Source organism: Gobius niger (assembly GCF_951799975.1).
Source record: "Gobius niger genome assembly, chromosome: 7".
NCBI lineage: Eukaryota > Metazoa > Chordata > Actinopteri > Gobiiformes > Gobiidae > Gobius > Gobius niger.
Genome location: NC_136858.1, coordinates 32,548,914 through 32,567,912, shown reverse-complemented (window position 1 = coordinate 32,567,912; position 18,999 = coordinate 32,548,914). Strand labels below are relative to the sequence as shown.

At 41.7% G+C, this 18,999-nt stretch overlaps 1 protein-coding gene across 1 annotated transcript in view; it reads left to right on the top strand.

The window, feature by feature from the left end:
- ttc7a (tetratricopeptide repeat domain 7A) overlaps positions 1-18,999 on the top strand; it is a 114,276-nt gene that overhangs the window by 38,461 nt on the left and 56,816 nt on the right. Inside the window, exons 11-14 of the mRNA XM_079559424.1 lie at positions 1,478-1,595; positions 1,746-1,803; positions 2,215-2,287; positions 3,753-3,913. Of these exons, the coding sequence (XP_079415550.1) occupies positions 1,478-1,595; positions 1,746-1,803; positions 2,215-2,287; positions 3,753-3,913 (410 nt within the window). The remainder of the gene's footprint in view (positions 1-1,477; positions 1,596-1,745; positions 1,804-2,214; positions 2,288-3,752; positions 3,914-18,999) is intronic.

The window sequence follows — 18,999 nt, the reverse complement described above, 5'->3', positions numbered from 1 at the left end:
AAAAACAGTATACAAAGTGGAGAAAATAGCCGTGGAACAGCTCCGTTAGCTGCCGAGCTACTGCTGGTAAATACATCTAACTCACTGTGGTGTCCAAGTGTTTTAATGTGAACAATAACTCCAGTATTTTAACTTTTAAAATCTCCATTAGTTTGCAATGGCTGCTAATCCCATAATGCTTAGCGATATGACATCACATTCCTGAACTCTATGAGAAAGTTCCAGCCTTCATTCTGAAACGGGTTTGGAGATGAGTTTGCTACTCACACATTACCGCAATAACAACTAGAAATGCAATGGCTGCGCCATTGCGATTGACTGCGGAAATGCGGGAAGCGAATGCAGAAATTGCATAAACTCTTCAAATTGCATAATCAAACTTGCATAAACTGGTAAAAGGCATAAAATGTCATGTTGCATAAACTGTATAAACTGCAAAAAGTGGTAAAATGCATGAATGGGATAATTTGCATAAATTATGTAAATTGCATAAACGCTTTAAAATGCATAAACTGGTTAAATCCCATAAAGTGGTTAATTTGCATAAATTATTAATATTGCATAAACTTTTATATTCCATAAACTGGTCAAACTGTTAAAATGGCCTCAGTGCTTGATTGGCAGAAGCTGCACAAACGGCTGAAAGTCCTGGAGTCTCCCCATTGGCTGGATTCCCACATACACACCAATGCAAAAATGTCAAACTCTCGTATAAAAAAACTGGAAATCTGCAGAAGGCCAATTTTTTCTCAAAACCCACAAGTTGCAGAAGCTGAACATGCACAAAGTGCAGAAATTGCATAAAATGCAGAAAAAAGTGCAGAAAAGCATGGATTTGCGGCAGCCCCATTATAAGTCAATGGGAAAAATCTCCGACATTTTGGCCGATTGCGGAAAAACCGTAAATTGCAGAAGTCCTAAAAGTAATAGCACCCTTCTCCTCAACATGCGGAACGTTTTGATGCATAACTTGCATAAATTGCACAAAGCATGAAGGTGCTGAAAGCTGGAGAAAATCGGGAAAAAGATGGAAGAGGAATAATAATAAAGAACATGAAAACCAATAATTGACTGCGGAAGAATTCCGCAGTCAATCAATGAAAGATTAGTAAAATGCAGTGACCAAATGTCTATATAGCAGTTTGTTTGTTGGTGAACGATTCTTTTCCTGATCAACATTCGGGGGCAAGACTTTCCGCCGGAGCTTTGACACAAGCATCAGTTTGTCGTGTTGTTCAGCACAGAGACTGAAATAGGAGGTCTGGAGTTGGGTTGCCAGGTATCAGCAACCAAACCCTCGCGAAGGTCACTCAAAAAACACCCAGATAAGGCGCAACCGTTATTTCCAATCTCAAGAGTGTGGACACACGTTTAATCTTTACCAACACTCACCTCTTCCACATCCTCTTGTCACTTCCATATTTGCACCTTTGCACAGCGTGTGTCCTTCACTGACTTTGGTGTCTCCCGTGTCCAGTTTGAGGAGGCGATGTCCCTGTCCCAGAGCGTGATATCCATGGGGGAAGATGCCAGAGAGTTCCTGCCCAGAGCCTACCTGGCCTTGGGGCTCTGCTGCAGCCTGCGAGCCACGGATGGTAATCGAAAACAACACGCTTTTACAACCAGAAATGGCAACACGCTATTCTGTATCGTAATGGAGTTCATACACTTGTTGACCTTTATGATGTTTCGCTTTATTACACAATTGACAAAAACGGATGTGATGTGTTTTCCTTCCTTTGCAGCCTCTTTAAAAGCAGACCGCGATCAATTCAACAAACGATCACTAAAGGCACTAACCAAGTAAGTGAAAATGGGACAAGGTTATCTATGCATGTCTGTATTGTTGATTTATGAGCTTCCCTGCTAGAAAGCTTTATTCAGAGACAAGATTTAGCTTAACGTTTTTCGAAAGCTTTCAGATTTTATGGTCGGTCGCTGAAAAACTGAATTGCATAAAGTTGAGAGAATCTGTATCTCAGCATACTACAGTTTCCGTCCATACATTGGGTTTCTATGTCCATTATAAAGTAAAATATTGTGTTTTGGTGTAAAAATGGCCATTAAATTTGACTTGCTTCCACCTGTATGACCCCTGATACGATACTCAGCTGCGCATCAACAACAGTGTTAGTTATTTCTGAAGAGCCTTTCGACTGTAAAACGATGATACAGTGAAGTGTTCATTTGTGTGATGTTCTGTCGTTCCTCCAGAGCTCATTCGCTGGACCCTCAGGATTCTCAGATCGCAATGTACCTGGCTCTTCAACTGGCTCTTGTTCGCCAGGTAACATCCCACACATTTCTTTGTAATCTGAAAAATCAAGGTTTGCTTTTTCAGCTTTAAATCTTGTAGAATTTTGACGTGTCCTTTTGTTTTGTTTTATTTCGTTCATACATGTTAAAGTAATCGTATTGCCTTTACTTCAAAGCACCTACTGTATCTGCCAGGATCATAATGGACCAGTTCCTAACTTTCCCAGTGCAAATTCTGAACTTTCTCATTCTTCACAGTGACAAGCGTGTAACAACATCTATGAAAAAAAAAGAAGAGAAATACAAATGTAAAAAAAAAAAGCATTTAAAATAGCAAAAATTAGAGATGCTCCCCGCTACAAAAAAATATGGTTGGATTGGGTTATGATTGAGAATATCCTCTTTATCGAATGTTTTTCATTCACTGCTTTGCTCCAATATGGCCGACTTCTTGTTGGTCAGAGGGCGGAGCTATAATTTTGTTTTGTGACTGTCTCCATGTGCTTTATCACCGTGCCAAAGGGGATTGACCTTCACCGAAAAATGCCTGTCCCCAAACTCATAGGGGTCGAATACCAGGGGGCGCTGGCGAGCCATTCTGTTTGGGCGTGTGCATGTCGCCCACTGTCATGCAATTTTCGGCGACTCTGATCACTGTGCCAAGTTCTGCCTGTACTTTTGCACAGGAAGGCACTGAAAAACAGGATCTTCTAGGCGGAATAATAATAATAAGAAACCAGCGGAGAACAATTGTTTCTTACCAGAACTTCGTCCCGGCTCGGGCCTTATAAAACAAAGGACAAACAACTCATGCGGCGTTGAAAGCCGGAGAAAAACATGCAAGAAAGAATAATAACTGAGCTTTAACCCCTTACCTCCCACCTGAACCGAGCACATTTTCTCCAGTTTGGCTTTACCCCAGTCCAAAAGCTTCTGGAAAAAAGCTGTGAAAATAGCAACAAAACTGAGACGAAAACAATGATGGAAATGTGACAAAAAAGTGAGAAAACATTGACAAAAAAGTGACGAAAAATTGATGAAAAAGAGGCAAAAATGTCACATAAATGTCACAAGAAATTGACAAAAAATGGAAGAAAAAAAGACAAAAATGTGACAAAAAAATTACAAAAATGTGACAAGAATTTGATAAAATTTTGACAAAAAAAATACAAAATTGTGGCGAAAAAATGTGACGAAAAAATTACAAACATTTGATTAAAAATTGACGATAAAATGACAAAAAATTGACAAAAATTTGACAAAAATTTGACAACATGTAATAAAAAACTTTGTTTATTTTAAATTAAAAAAAAAAAATTATGCAAAAAAATGACAAAAATGTGACAAAAAATGAGTTGAACACCCAACTAAAAAATGATGGAAAAAAAATCTGATGACGTGAGGAAAAAGATCCTCTCGGCTCTTCAGGCGGGAGTTAAGAGGTTACACAATCATTTCATTCGCCATCGTCAGTGTTAATGTGTGATTTGTGTCAGGTCTCTGCAGCCATGGAGCCGCTGCAGCTGGCGTTGGCTCTTTGTGGAGACGACCTGCACTCGCTGCACCTGCTCGCTCTGCTGCTCAGCGCTCAGAAGCACCACAGACACGCGCTGGACACGGTTGCCCTGGGCCTCACGCAGCACCCGGACAACTTCAAGTAACGCACGCTTCTCTGCCTTAATCCTTGCAAATGAATCACGAACAACTACATATTCTGTCTCTACGGGGTTTCATTACGGATGGAAATGTTGACGCTCGTGAACTTGAGTGAAATGAGCTGAATCTTGTCAAGTATGAATTTCCAATGTTGTCACAATTTACTTTCAGGTAAATCCCATTTAGACACTTTTTCATCCTATTTTCCCTTTCCTGTCTCCCATGAATACAGTAAAACAGGCAAATATACACAAGAATTTCCGTCAGTCACATTTATATTCTCCACCAGAAAAAGGTGGCTTCCCCTTTCACGGTCAGTGGGGAGTCTTTGCCTCGAGTGGAGGAGTTCAAGTATCTCGGGGTCTTGGTCACGAGTGAGGGACGGATGGAGCATGAGATCGATAGACGGATCGGTGCAGCGTCGGCAGTGATGCGGTCGCTGTATCGGACTGTCGTGGTGAAGAGGGAGCTGAGTCAATAGACAAAGCTCTCGATTAACCGATTGATCTACAGTACAGGCCAAAAGTTTGGAAACGTTTTTTTTTATGTATTCGTTTTCCTTTCATTTCAAAACTGTTCCTAGGGTAGATTCTCACCAAGTGAACACATACGGAATTGTGTTTTAAACCAAAAAAATGTTCACATAAATTCTTCCAAATCACTGCCTGTCGCTTTGATTACTGCTTTTCACTTTTAATATTTGCTCAGAAGTCACAGAAATGGTTTGGACTTCTCAAACATGTTGAAAACTACCTCAGAAGACAACCTTATGAAGCTCATGTTTGCTAAAGCCGGTGTTCTTAGTGTTTACCAGGTTAACCACTTCCAAGTTGGTCAATTTGTTTACGGTTCCGTTAAAGGGCTACTGCCACAGCACCTTAATAAAATGTTTTCCTTTAACAATGAGTTTCATAGATTTCCTCACTCGCAGCAGCAATCTAATCAGAGCACCTTTTGCTCGCTCCAGACACTCTCAGTTCAGTGTTCTATACAGAGGACCCAAAATATGGAATATCCTGCCAACTCCTCTCACGGAGCTTTCCCCAATTCAGTTTAAAAAATCTCTTAAATCTTTGCTTCTGAGTGATTGCTATTTTCCTCTTGGGATCCATTTCTAAACCCAGTATTGATGTACGTTGTATTGTGTTTTCTGACAATGTACTTGAATTTACTTTATTTTTTTGACAATTGCATGCCTCACATTTGCTTTTAATTTTAACTTTTGGAGGTTGCCACTCATTAAGCCCCTTGAGGGTTTTCGGCAACCTTCCATCACATTTGTGAAACCAGATGTAATCATGCTATTGTTTTATTATGTGAAAATAAATCAAATCAAATCATGGAGAAAATGCCAAGAATTAAGGGCGGCAAATCTGAAGAATTTTGAATATATAAAACATAGTTATTTCACCTGTTTTGTTTCCTTCATAATCCCATGTGTTCATTCATTCACCCTCACCTATGGTCATGAAATCTGGGTAATGACCGAAAGGACAAGATGGCCGAAACAAGTGGCCAAAATTTGGGAGGAGCTTGGAGTAGAGTCGCAGCTCCTTCGCGTTGAGAGGAGCAGCTGAGGTGGCTCGGGCATCTGTTTCGAATGCCTCCTCGTCGCCTCCCTCGGAGGTGTTTCTGGGTATGTCCTATTTGGAGACTCATGGAAGACCCACTATGTCTCTATATGACTATGTCTCTGTGACCTGGTGTCGCCTCGGGGTCCCCCCAGAACAGCTGGAGGAGGTATGCGTGGATCGAGAAGTCTGGGCATCTCTGCTCAGACTACTGCCTTCATGACCCGGCCCTGGAGAAAGTGGAAGAAAATTGATGAATGGATATATTTATATTGCAGTATACAATGTCGTCTAAATAGTAATAGTCCTTCGGTAGGCAAAAGCAATGTTCATAAACAGGGCATTGCTTCCTATGTGCTGTAACAGATTGGTAGCAGTGTTAGAGGCCTAGATGCATCAGCTGTAGCCTGCCATTCATTCATTTCAATTGCAGAAAAAAAACACTCCAGTGATAAACTTTCATGATATTCTCAAATCTCCAAAACCACAAAAATCATCCATTTCAGTTCAACGTCATGAAAACACAGGCTTTTGTTTGTTGTGATATTGTCTGAAATCAGTTTGTACTACATTCCTGAAGTATTTGGAAGTTTGCCATGTCTGCACAATGGAAAAGATTGTTCTTAATCCGCTTGTAATGGATGTTTGTATTATTTAATAGGCATTTATGAGCATTTAGCTGAGTCATATCCCCAGTTTTTATCCACAAGATTGAGGTGTGTCTGCGTTTTTAAGAGCTTCTCCTTTGACTGGTGTAGCTGTAGCCCTCTCTCTCCTCAGGGATTGGGTGTCTCAGCTCCCCCCTCGTCCTCTCTCCCTCTCTCCCCCCCCCCTCTCTCTCTCTCCCTCTCTCACATACACACAGCCTTATTTAGACGTGCCAGAGTGGAGGCTGCATTGCGGCTCCTCTGTGACTTTGACCCTGGTGCTTGTGCTGATCCCACCTGTAAACTGCACCAAGGGAAGTTTTGCCAAAGCTCAAATATTTATTCATGCGTGTTGACTTTTGCCAGTTCACTCTCTACCTATTAAAAATGTTTTAGCAGCTAGATTTGCTCAGCTGCAGAGAGACTGAAAAACTACATACTTAATAAGCAACATTCAAATTGACAACAAAAGACTTTTGCCCAAGAAGAATCTTCGGGTTAGTGGGGCACGCATATCGTCCAGAAAATGCCACCTCAAACAGTAGCCTCATATGTATACTGTATATATGTTGCTAAAGTACTCGTTGTATTATATTGTAAGGAAAGATTAAAACTGCAAATCAAATACATCTATGCATGAATGCCTTTTCTTGTTGCTCACCGCTCCATCTAGTGGTACAAACTAAGTTAAACTTAAAGTCTGGCAGAGTTTGCCTTCTGACTGTGAGCAATTTAAGCCCGTACAGTTATCTGTTACCACCTATTCCGCAATCTGGTGAGGGGACTCAGTTACTACATTTGGCTCTGGAGAAGTGATCTGGCAAATCAAGAAATGTTGGTGGGGAGAAGTGAGGGGGAGCTGAGGGGGCGCTGTCAGTGCTATGAGAAACTCCCACGAACAGCGTCAAATAAACATGGAAAAATCTCACACCGCACACAGCCTAGTAGGTGACATCTCCGCTAATAACACATTTACTATGTTTCAATTTTATTCTCCGGTCAAAAACATAACTATTGTTGTTTCTTCTGGTCCCTAGCGCATCTTTGTGTAATCTTTGGATCTTTCCCTTGTGGCTGTTCTTAGCCCCGGCAGCTAAGAGAAAGCTCCACCTGAGGTTCTACATGCTAAGCTTTCCTTTTATTGTAGAGTAAAAACACCCACCATAGCTTCACTACTGACATACAGGCCGCCCAGTCTAAGTTTTGAAACCTTTTTTTCCTCTCTCTTTATTAAAACAGCTGCGCAGCGAGAAGCACAGTCATCAGTGTCTGTTAAAGAGGGGGTATTATGCAAAATCGACTTTTTCAAGCTTTACATCATGTTATTATGTCATTTCCTCATTAAAAACATGCCTGAAGTGTTGCCTTGGCACATTCACGTATTTTTGAGTAATCTGTAAAAACTCTGATGGCAGCCATTTTAGGGATAGGTTTGCCTGAGTCCTCCTAGGAACGCCCCCACCTCCCGGAGACGCCTCCGAGCTTTCGTCACCAGCCGAGTAACCAATCACTGCTCCTCAGCAGAACCCCCTCCCCACTGATGCCACAGACAGCTTGTGGAGGGGGCGTGTCGGAAAGGTAGGTTCTTAAAGAGACAGAGGCCTATTTCAAGACATTCACTACAGCCATTTTGAGAGAGCAATTTTATACAAGGCAGTTATTCAAATTTACTGCATTTACAGACCAACAGAAGGTTTGGTCATCGTTGTAGTGCGCTATAGACTGGTGCTATGTGATTGAAAAAAGCATAATACCCCCTCTTTAAGGGCCGTGTTAGAGGATAACATTAAATTGCTATTTATCATATTGGTTCAAGCTGTACAGTCGTACTATCTCTGTTATAGCCTTGACTGTGGTGCTCAGGCGCCACTCTCTGCCACTGAATGTTTGCTTGCGTGTCAGTATGAGGCTCTGAGAGGGTATTTATCCCTTGTCTGTGGAAGCATAGAGAGACTTGAACTTGACTTGACTTGGTAGGACTGGCGCAATGTCTCAAGTTCATGTCTCCGGGTCCCGCACCGATGGTAAATAAACCTCTCTTGTATAAGACATCCAGACTGCTCCCTATTTTTCATCTATCCTCTCAAACACCATTGTTAATTCTCTAACAGGCCGGACTTACAGATATTACATGAGCCCCTTCACCTCCCTCTTTCGGGCCCTTCATCCAGCCGACTCATGTCCCGTGGCTTATCACATTTATGTAAACACACAGCAGAGTCCAGATCTGAAGATGCTTGACAGGGATTTGATACTGTAAGACTAAATACAACCACCACCGACCATACAGTCATTAAAGCGTGTATGCTACTTGCATCAAATCACAAAACATATGGACAGAGATGCAAATGCTACTATTTTTCCTTGCTCTTACATTGACGGTGTGTTGTTTCTGAGACTGCGGCCGCTCAGTGCAATATCTCACTTCACTTCAACTTGTGCTCCTCGTGTTGCATCATCTTTCACAAGTGTTTTCTCACCATTTCAAAGCGCGGGGCTGCACCAGGCGGCCATCGGGGGGCAGTGTTGGCCTCCACGCTCTCTCTGTGCAGACAGATGGGTAGCGGGAAGAGAGGGATGGTGGAAGAAGAAAAGAAAAAAAAAACAGAAAAACAAGCAAATTGATGATAAACTAAATGTGAGGGAGAGCACAGGAGCTGACAGGCAGCAGAAATCTCAGACTGTGGGCGGATGAAGGACGCTTTATTTTTCAGCCTCGGTGCCGTTTGTACAATTACCGCCGAAACGTGTCCACAGTCTGCATAGCACGTCCACACACCTCCTCCGTAGAGACTCTTGACTGCTCTGACCCATTTAAGTGCTCCTTTCGCAGCTCGCGGCCAATCACAGGGCTCGCTGCGCCAGGAATCCCCATCGCCCCAGTAACCATGAGGTCATATGGGCAGAGAGGCATCGGCTGTTGTTACCAAACGGTTGTTATGGAGCAGGCAGAGAGGGGCGCATATTTAGATTCATGAGAAAATTGACTGTGGAAAGGGATATTTTGAATGCGATCAGATCTTTACTCTTTCTGTACTCGCTCTATAGCAATTTGTCTGCCTACCTACGTCTCAGTGTGTATTGATTTGTGATGCCCTCCCTTATGCAACCCTTTCCATGCATCCGTGCTTGGGACTGGCACAAAAAAGTACAATGGTGGTGGAACCTCTTGTGCTGGTATGACATACTGCATATGATACAAGATAATGGTGTACTTGCCTATGTTTGTGCCATCACTTAGTCACACAAAGGGTTCGAAAGACGATATTTATACGACATTTGGATATGGTATGTATTTGTGTGTTTGCGGTGGGTGCTTTTCCACTGCATCACAATACATTTTTGATGCTTGGAAGCATAAGACAACTTAAAAGACTCTTTGTTCTTCATGAGTTGTGTCATACTTTTCTTTTGAGCAGTGGTTCCCAAACTGTTTTGTCTCGCTTTGAATCTTTCATTTATACTCTGAGTGCCCGCTAGCTTGATGGCGCGGAGTTATGTTATAAGTTGTCAACTAAGTTACACTGCCTGACCAAGAATAAGAGTCTCCTCTGGATTTAACTAACTGTTCTGATCTGGGGTGGCTGCAGTTGGTCAGGTCTAGGTTCAGCAACAGTATGTGCCCAAAGAATGAGAACAGCACTACCTGAACATCCTGAAACCAGGTTCTTCCATCGATGGATTTCTTCTTCCCTTGTGGCAGCATGAACATGCCAGGATTCATGGGGCTCACATTGGGAAGGAGTGGTTCAGGAGAGATGATATTCTCATGTGGATTGGCCACAATGGCCCCTGGCTGCTCTGCTTTTTGACAACGACACTAGGGGCTGCCATTCCTCCGCCATTGCTGTAGTACCTCCATATGGCTGCTAGTCCCCCATTGGAAAGCATTGGACTTTAGACACGTTAAAAACAACTTTAAAGCCTGGTCTCAATTTTTTGGAACTATCTAGAGCTAGATATTCCTCGTATGATAACGCTGGGTTAGTTACAGTTAAAGAGACCAGGCTGGTTTTCGTACTAATGAGGGCCGGACTATTAGCATTGGAGCAGCGCGAGCTACACGTCACGCAAGGGCCAAGTCTTCCGTGAAGATCCCGCCCTGATGCCCTTTTTAGGAACATGCCTCGTCAGAGCTGGGGAGGGGGAGTCTGTAAACCTGCCATGATTTCCCCCTCGAGCGTGGTCATTGTGGTAAACGGGGAGGAGTGAGGAGGAGACGTCCATTGTATTTACAGTCTATGATTGGCCACCTCAGTGTCCAGATCTTAACCCCATTGAGAATCATTGAGAGCGTTTTTCGCCGTGGTCACACTCTTCCATCATCATACAAGATCTTGGTGAAAAAAATAACATTGCAGAAGCTTATTCGAACAATGCTATATCGAATGTGTTGCCAGCTATTGATAAAATGGAGGAAGGCCCTACTGAACGTTGATCTTATACAGGAGCCCGTGGGAAGCTAAAATGAAATTAGTCATCCTTGTAATCACATCTAGCTCAGCAACACCTGGAGCATTTTACAACCAACACAACCTCTGACCGTCTGCTAGCGCGCAGGTCCTCCCTCGTCGCGTCTGTGTATCTCTGTGGGGTTGGAGCGTCGCAGTGTAATCACCGGGTTTGCTCTCTGCTATATTAGCCTTCTCATCATGGTTCAACAGTGGCCCGTGAGTAAATATTAGGACACAAGCCTAAACACGGGTTGCGTGATTGCCTCCGTTGGTTAGCCGATAGCTCTCCACTGATAACACGGTGGTATTGATTTGAAGAGCAGTTTAGCGTCTTGTAGCGATTGGTTTAGCCCTAATGGCAGGTATCAGCGGTGCTTTTGACTCCGACTGCTGCAAGTGAGCGCTAACGGAAGAGTTTGATTGAAGAGGTTACAGCTAAGTGAGTTAAGACGAAGAAGAGATGAAATAAGAAAGAAGACGTTTGATGTATTTTACTATAACGGCTATCGGCCTATGTCATGTAGATAAAAGGCTGATATCTACAGAACCAAAAGTGAGAGAGACTTCCCGTTTTTTGCATTAGAAAGAACTCAGATCCCAAAAATGAGCCCAGGGGAGCTGAGAAACATTCAACCTTGACACATTTCACTGTTTAGAAGCACAGGATTATAGACAAGACATTTAAAAAAAATCGGACAAGAATATCTATACTTTGGACCAGGATTCTGAGCAGGATGAAGCTTGAATGAAAGAAGTGATAGCATTTGTTTAAAAAAAAAGGGCGGAAAATGCCTTCTCCAAGTATCTATGGGGATGATTTGCTATGGTAACTCCAGAAAACATTACCTCCTGTGTTTTTTGTGGTTGATGGCAAAGATGACCAATCATATTTCCTTTTTCCTGGAATTCAAACAGGACAGAATGAGAAACACATTCTTCACTTGAAATCTTTGTTATGGCTGTGCGGCATCACTGTCTATACTGTAACTCAAGTTGTAATGCCATACAGTCACAGTGGGCTTCATTCGGGCAAAAATGTCTGGGTAATTTTATAAAGATCTGGACATGGCTCCTTGGTGCAGAAGGCATATATCTCCACTATAACAGCAAAGTGTACAAATACAAAAATGCAACAGATCATCATTTTGCCACTCACTGCCAGCATACAGTAGTTTTTAACCTCTTAACACCCACTGGAACAGAGCACATTTTCTCCAGTTTGGCTTCACCCAAATCTAAAAGCTTCTTGATAAAAAAGCATAAAATAGCATCAATAACGAGAAGAAAACAAGGGTGAAAACGCAACAAAAATGTTCCCAAAACGCAACAAAAATGTGACACAAAAAAAGGGTTGAAATCTGACAAAAACTCAACATAACTGTGACAAAAATGCAATAAACAAGAAAAAGAAAGTGACAAAAAATTGACAAAAACACACTTAAAAGCCACTTAAAGTGTGACACAAAAACAACAAGAATGTGACAAAAAAGTGATATAGGTGCAACAACAAAAAATGACAAAAAACTAATGGCAAAAATTAGATGAACAGTTTTGTAGGGCTTAGCTTTCAAATGAGGCAATACTCTGGCCTGTAGGCTGTGAGATCCAGTCGAGAAGCTTTTAGATTTGGGTAAAGCTGACCAGGAGAAAATGCACACACTAACTTAAGAGGTTAACCTTATAGTGTGTCTATTATCATTGACTTTGAGCTTTCTGAATTGCTGCTTAGTCATGGCTCACTAATTATATGGGATATTAAAGAGGGGGTATTATGCTTTTTTCAGTCACATAGCACCAGTCTATAGCACACTATAATGATGACCAAACCATCTGTTGGTCTGTAAATGCAGTAAATTAGAATAACTGCCTTGTATAAAATTGCTCTCTCAAAATGGCTGTAGCGAATGTCTTGAAATAGGCCTCTGTCTCTTTAAGAACCTCTGACCCTTTCCGACACACCCCCTCCACACGCTGTCTGTGGCATCAGTGGGGAGGGGGCTCTGCTGACTTGGCTGGTGACGAAAGCTCGGAGGCGTCTCCAGGAGGTGGGGGCGTTCCTAGGAGGACTCAGGCAAACCTATCCCTAAAATGGCTGCCATCAGAGTTTTTACAGATTACTCAAAAATACGTGAATGTGCCAAGGCAACACTTCAGGCATGTTTTTAATGAGGGAATGACATAATAACATGATGTAAACCTTGAAAAAGTACATTTTGCATAATACCCCCCCTTTAAGAAAGTGATATGAATGAAACAAAAGGTTGTACTTTGATACATTCAAGTTCACCTTAAATTATTCAAAAGCGTGATGCAAACTGTCTTGGTAGATGAATGCCTGCACCAAATGATTGTGAGTAGGTAAATACTGTATAGTAAAGTATTAGTAGTAGTAAAGCATGCCCTAGTCTCAAAGTCACTCAAGTATCCTCCCAACATCCACATTTCTGATGAACTGCAAAATATCGTCTGATTATCGTTATTGGGATAGTCCTGGAAATAATATGGAGTTATTGATCAGCATCGCCCACCCGTAGCGTAATGTGCTTCCACCCCTCCGCGTCCCGCTTGTGCGCGTGCATGTGTGTGATTCCTGTTAGCCTCTCTGCGCCGCGGCTCTTGTCAACTCACTGTAGCGTGTTCCCATTTCCTTCCTCCCACATCCGCGCTCTGCTCTTCCTCTGTTTTTCTCTGTACAGTCTTCGCACATTCCCCCATTTCTTAAAGCGACATCACACTCTGTACCGCTGCTGCTGTCAGATTAGTAACTGTTTGGCAATTTTCATGCTATTTTGACCGGGACAAAATCAGCTTATGCCCTCATTCAGTTTATCTCAATCTGATCAAACAATACAGATGAAATGTGTGCTCTTTAGGCTCGATACCTTACAGCAAGAATGCCCTGGGTTTGATTCCTGAACTAGGTGGGCCTTTTCTATGACGTGTTTGTGTTTTCTCCCCGGTTTTCCTCATTCAACCCAATCCAAAGCAGGCTCAGCAATCCTTTAACTCGGTACTCAAGACCAAACCTTGCTCAAGGAGTCCTGACTTTGCCTGGTTACATTCAGTCTTTGTGCCAATGTTGACCCATTCCTGACCTGCTCCACTCCCCGTTTCGACTCACATTATGATTTACTCCTAGTTGGTTGAGCAAAAAAATGTGCCACCATCAAACGCTCCAGGGTACGAACTCGATAAGGGCCACTGCGTTACATAACGTGCATATTTCCTTACGTGGTCTGCAGAAAATGTCAGTGATTTACTTGATTCGCCTCTCGTCTTCTTCAACGCTTCTCTCTCCCGTCTTTCTTCCCTGTTTGAATTCTTAATCGACTCGTAAACAGACGTGCATTTCTCCGCGAGGTGGGATCCTCTGCACAGATTGAGCGAGGAGATGCGCCGATGGAGAGATGCAGGCTTAGTTGGAATGGGGGAGGGTTTATGTGTGAGAAAAAGAGAAGGGAGAGTGTGTGTGTGGTGCTGATTGTGGTCTGCATTTTGTTCTAGATTTCACTCAAGCCTTCTCCTTTGATCAGGTTTATTTATGAGCCTCGGCGTTGGCTCAGGCCTGGTTTAGGGCTTTTATTTTCATCTTAGTTGGCTTGTAGTTTCTCCCTGGGTTAGTTCTGGTAAACACTGAGTCAAGTCTTGTGTAGGCATGTAAGAGATGAGTCCAACATCCGACTCCGAGGTCTGTGCAGAAAAGAGAAACTACTATTTTAGCATAGAAATTGACTTGTTTTATTATTAAATCTCCATATGGACAAACCATTGTTTTAAGACAGACTTAAGTTCAGTTTATGGTTGAAGATTGACAAGTCTTTACAAGTCCCGGTTTGGATCTCTTATTGTCATCAAGTCTGGATTATACATGTTCCCAGTTAAAGCCTGCTGAAGTCCTATAAGATATAGTCTTATCTTTAGACCTCTGTCTGTTCTGGTTCTTCAGTCGAGGGTTAGTGTTGTTTCAGCACATTTTCTCCAGTACAGTTTTACCCAAATCTAAAAGCTTCTCAGTTCACAGCCTATGGATCAGTGTAATGCCTCATTTGAAAGCTAAGACCTACAAAACTGTGATGTTTTTGTTGTAATAATAATAACATAATAATGCATTGGTTTTATATAGCGCTTTTCTGGACACTCAAAGACACTTTACATTGCACTATTCGTTCACTCCATACTCGGTGGTGGTAAGCTACTATTTGAGCCACAGCTGCCTTGGGGTAGACTGATGGAAGCGAGGCAACCAGTCTGCGCCATCGGCCCATCCGACCACCACCAACCACTCACTCACTCACTACATTCACTAGGCTTCCTGGTGTTTCCCAAACGGTCTCCCATCCAAGTCCTGCCAGGCCCTTCCCTGCTTTGCTTCCAAGGTCTGACGGGATTGGGCAAAGGCGGTATAACGATATGGACAAAATATCTCGATATTCATGCCAGATATCTCGATATCGATACGATACGATATAACTACGGGTTAGTGGAAAACCAAGCATTTTTCAGGAAATTAGACATAATAATAAAGACTGCAGTTTTATTGGTGAAAATCTAAATCGTTTTTGTTTTGCTTTTTTCTATTTTAATGTTTTCAATGTTCATATCTTGATGTCAATATGAAAACGATATATCATTGCTTGTTCGATATTAATTTCATGAATGTTCATATCTCGATATTGATACAACACCAATGTATCTTTCAGCCCTAGTTGTCGACCCATTCATGTCACATTTTTCAAGCGTTTTTGCCAGGTTTTCCTCTCTCTTTTTGTCTGTCATTTGTAGTTTTCATAGCTTTCTTCATTGCTCTGTTTCCTTGCTTCTGGATGCTTTTTAGCGTATTTTCGTCACGTTTTTGTCACTTTTTAGTCATGTTTTTGTCGGTTTTTAATTGTGTTTTTGTTGCTTTCCTGGCACATTTTATTATTTTTGTCGCTCTTTTGTTGCATTTTTTGGTGAACTGAGAAAGTGTGCTTGGTTCAAGTGGGAGTGCGGAATGAGTAATGCTGGAGATGGAGGGAACGTTAGTATCTGGAGTGGTGGGGGTTAGGAGGTTTATGAATTAAGAAAATAATGAATAAGGTTAATGAATTAAGAAAAATAAATGATTTTGTGTACATGTGTGTGTTGATTTTGGTTTTATTGAGGTTTGGGACTCTTGTTTTTACTCTGAAAAGCGCCTCGTGCACCTTTTGGCAGTCGTGAGGCGCCATACAAATAAAACTAGATTGATTGAAATGTCGTCAAATGAATTCATTGAAAATACAAAATATATGGTCCACACATTCAGCTGCAGTTTTGGTTGATACTGTATACATTTTTTTTTATTGAATTGGATTTCTTAGTGTTAAAATCTCCCTTCATCCCTCTGTTTGTGTTTTTTTTTAAAGATAGTCTTTGGGATTTATATGACAGTAATGAAAAATTGCTGCTACTCATACATAGTCATTATTTCGCTACAGTGTTGACTATATAGCCTCAATTTTGTCTATTAGCATATTTCTGTATCCTTTATTTCATCAGGCACAACAGATTCTTATTGACAATGTTGGCCTGGTTTGGTCACAATTTAATCCTAGTCCAGAGTTAGACCTTGCCGTGTTTAGTCTTTTCTAGTTCATCCCTGGTTTCTATTAAACTAGTCCTCTCTGTATTGTCCATCTTTAGTTGAGGTACAGACAAAGATGTAGCACTAGATTTTTCCCGTGTTGCTCCACTTTAGCCCTGACCTGGTTTAGTCGTAGTTTAGTCCCAATTTCACGCTTTCCACTGGATGCGAACAGATCAGATCGCTGGTTAGTTTGATGGGGGAGGGTTGTGTGTGTGTGTGTGTGTGTGTGAGTGAGTGTGTGTGTGTGAGTGCGGTGCTGATTGTGGTCTTGCAGTTTGTACTAAAGAGAATGATTAATCCCGGCCTTTGATTCAGCATTCATCTAACGGGATGCTGCAGCTTTAGGGAGCGTGTGTAGCGGCGTGCACGGCTTACAATCTTCAGTCACAAAGCTCTCTTAGTGTCTGTGCAGGCTTGTGTTGCTAATCTCTGTACAGTGCAAGTGCGTGCAATGGCGTCCGCGTGTGGGAGTGCGGAATGAGTAATGCTGGAGATGTAGGGAACGTTATTAGCTATTTTTACATGGAGTTTACACTGGCGCGCTCACTCTCTCAGCTCGGCTCTGGCCGCCACCGAGCGTGCACTGCTGTGTGAACACGTGTGACGCTTGGACAAGAGTCGGGCTGGGTGTACCGTTAAACTACACCACTATGGCCTCGGAAAAAAAGTTTAGGTACTACTGGCATCAAAAAATTGTGTATCTTTAGACCCAAGTTTTGATGTGGTTGGTCCAGGAACAGCATTAATCTCTTAAAGAGGGGGTATTATGCTTTTTTCAATCACATAGCACCAGTCTATAGCACACTACAATGATGACGAAACCTTCTGTTGGTCTGTAAATGCAGTAAATTAGAATAACTGCCTTGTATAAAATTGCTCTCTCAAAATGGCTGTAGCGAATGTCTTGAAATAGGCCTCTGTCTCTTTAAGAACCTCTGACTCTTTCCGACCCGCCCCCTCCACACGCTGTCTGTGGCATCAGTGGGGAGGGGGTTCTGCTGAGGAAGAGTGGTTGGTTACTTGGCTGGTGATGAAAGCTCGGAGGCGTCTCCAGGAGGTGGGGGCGTTCCTAGGAGGACTCAGGCATCATCAGAGTTTTTACTGATTACTCAAAAATACGTGAATGTGCCAAGGCAACACTTCAGGCATGTTTTTAATGAGGGAGTGACATAATAACATGATGTAAAGCTTGAAAAAGTCGATTTTGCATAATACCCCCCCTTTAACCCCCACCAGAACCGAGCACATTTTCTCCAGTTTGGCTTTACCCAAATCTAAAAGCTCCCTCATTCGAAAGATACGACCTACAAAAGTGATCCTAACTTTTTTGTCACATTTTTTAAGCTTTTTTTTGTTGCTCCTTAGTCGCTCTATTGTCACTCTTTTATTCTGTTTTTGCTGCTTTTCTGGCATGTTTTCGTTGCTTTTTTGCCACATCTTTTAGATTTGCGTAGTGCCAAACTGGCTCGATTCAGGCGGGGATTAAAGGGACAGACATTTATATGGTTAGTCTGGTGTTATAAGTGATTTGCCTCAGGTGCTCTGTGGAGTGTGTCAGTCTGTTTTTAATTCAGGCTAGCTGATACCATAGAAATGCGCTAGCCTAGCGCCACATACCTCTTCAAATATAAGAACCGCATGAATCAGCAACACTCTGGATAACTAGAGAATGAGGCCCTATGTCAAAAAATCCTGAAATATTCCTTTAACAATAATTAATATGGAAGGTGCAGTTACATGTATGACCTGATGTGGCAGTAGTGAGTATAAAATTGCCAACTTGCATCTAGCCCCTTTAAAGGTTAAGTGACTTGGGTGTTTCTGCTCAATTAAATGACATTATGAAATGAAATTATTTGTACACCATTTTTTCCCATGTTTTGATTTTTTTTACTAGTGTTTTCACCATTTAGGGTTAATATGTGTAAATTTTATGTAGTTTTTTTTTTTTTTTCCAAATTTATTTCAATTATTTTTTCATAGTTTTTGATTTTTTTTTTTCTTATTTTTGCCACAATTTCTCCCCATTTTGCCCTAAATTATTCCCCATGTTTCACACATTTCTTGACGTTGGTGAACCCGATATTGTAAAATTGCAGATCTTCCACACATTGTTGTTCTATTTTCCAGTATTAGACAACACATGTTTTACACTGCCAAAAGTAAATATCAAGCATTGGCTTAAATGACTGGAATTGAGGAAATGTATCTTGTTTTGAGTGGTTTTCACTCATTTAGACACTTTTCCTGATCGGACCAAGTTTACTTTGCTTGTTTGAGGACATTTCAGACCAGTTCTAATGTAAATCTCGCTTGAAATAAGAAAGTAATATTGCTAATGAGATAAGAACAATTTTCTTACCCCATTGGCAAAGAAAATTACCTGAAATAAGGACGAAATGTATTGAAATGAGTCAGAAACATCTCAGAACAAGTGAAATAATCTAGGACAAATGCCCAACAACTTCTTAACCAGTCAAAACAACAAAAAATCGGATTATTATGCTCAAATTGAGATGTTTATACTAGTCTAGTTAATTACTTTTTGCAGAGTAGGTATCGGAAAAAGTATTGTTGAGGTATCGGTATCAAAGGAAATGTAATGGTACTCAGCCCTAGACGAGAGCTGCACAGTGCTGCTGTGTTATAACTGCAATAACACAATGAAATGATCACCAGCAATCCATCCATTTCAGTTTTAGTTCTCATTGTGATATTCTACCTACGTTACTGCCTGTTCTTTGCCTGTTTTTTTTTTGTTTTTTTATATCTAACAGCCCTGTGTGCACATCCTGCATTGGCTCTGA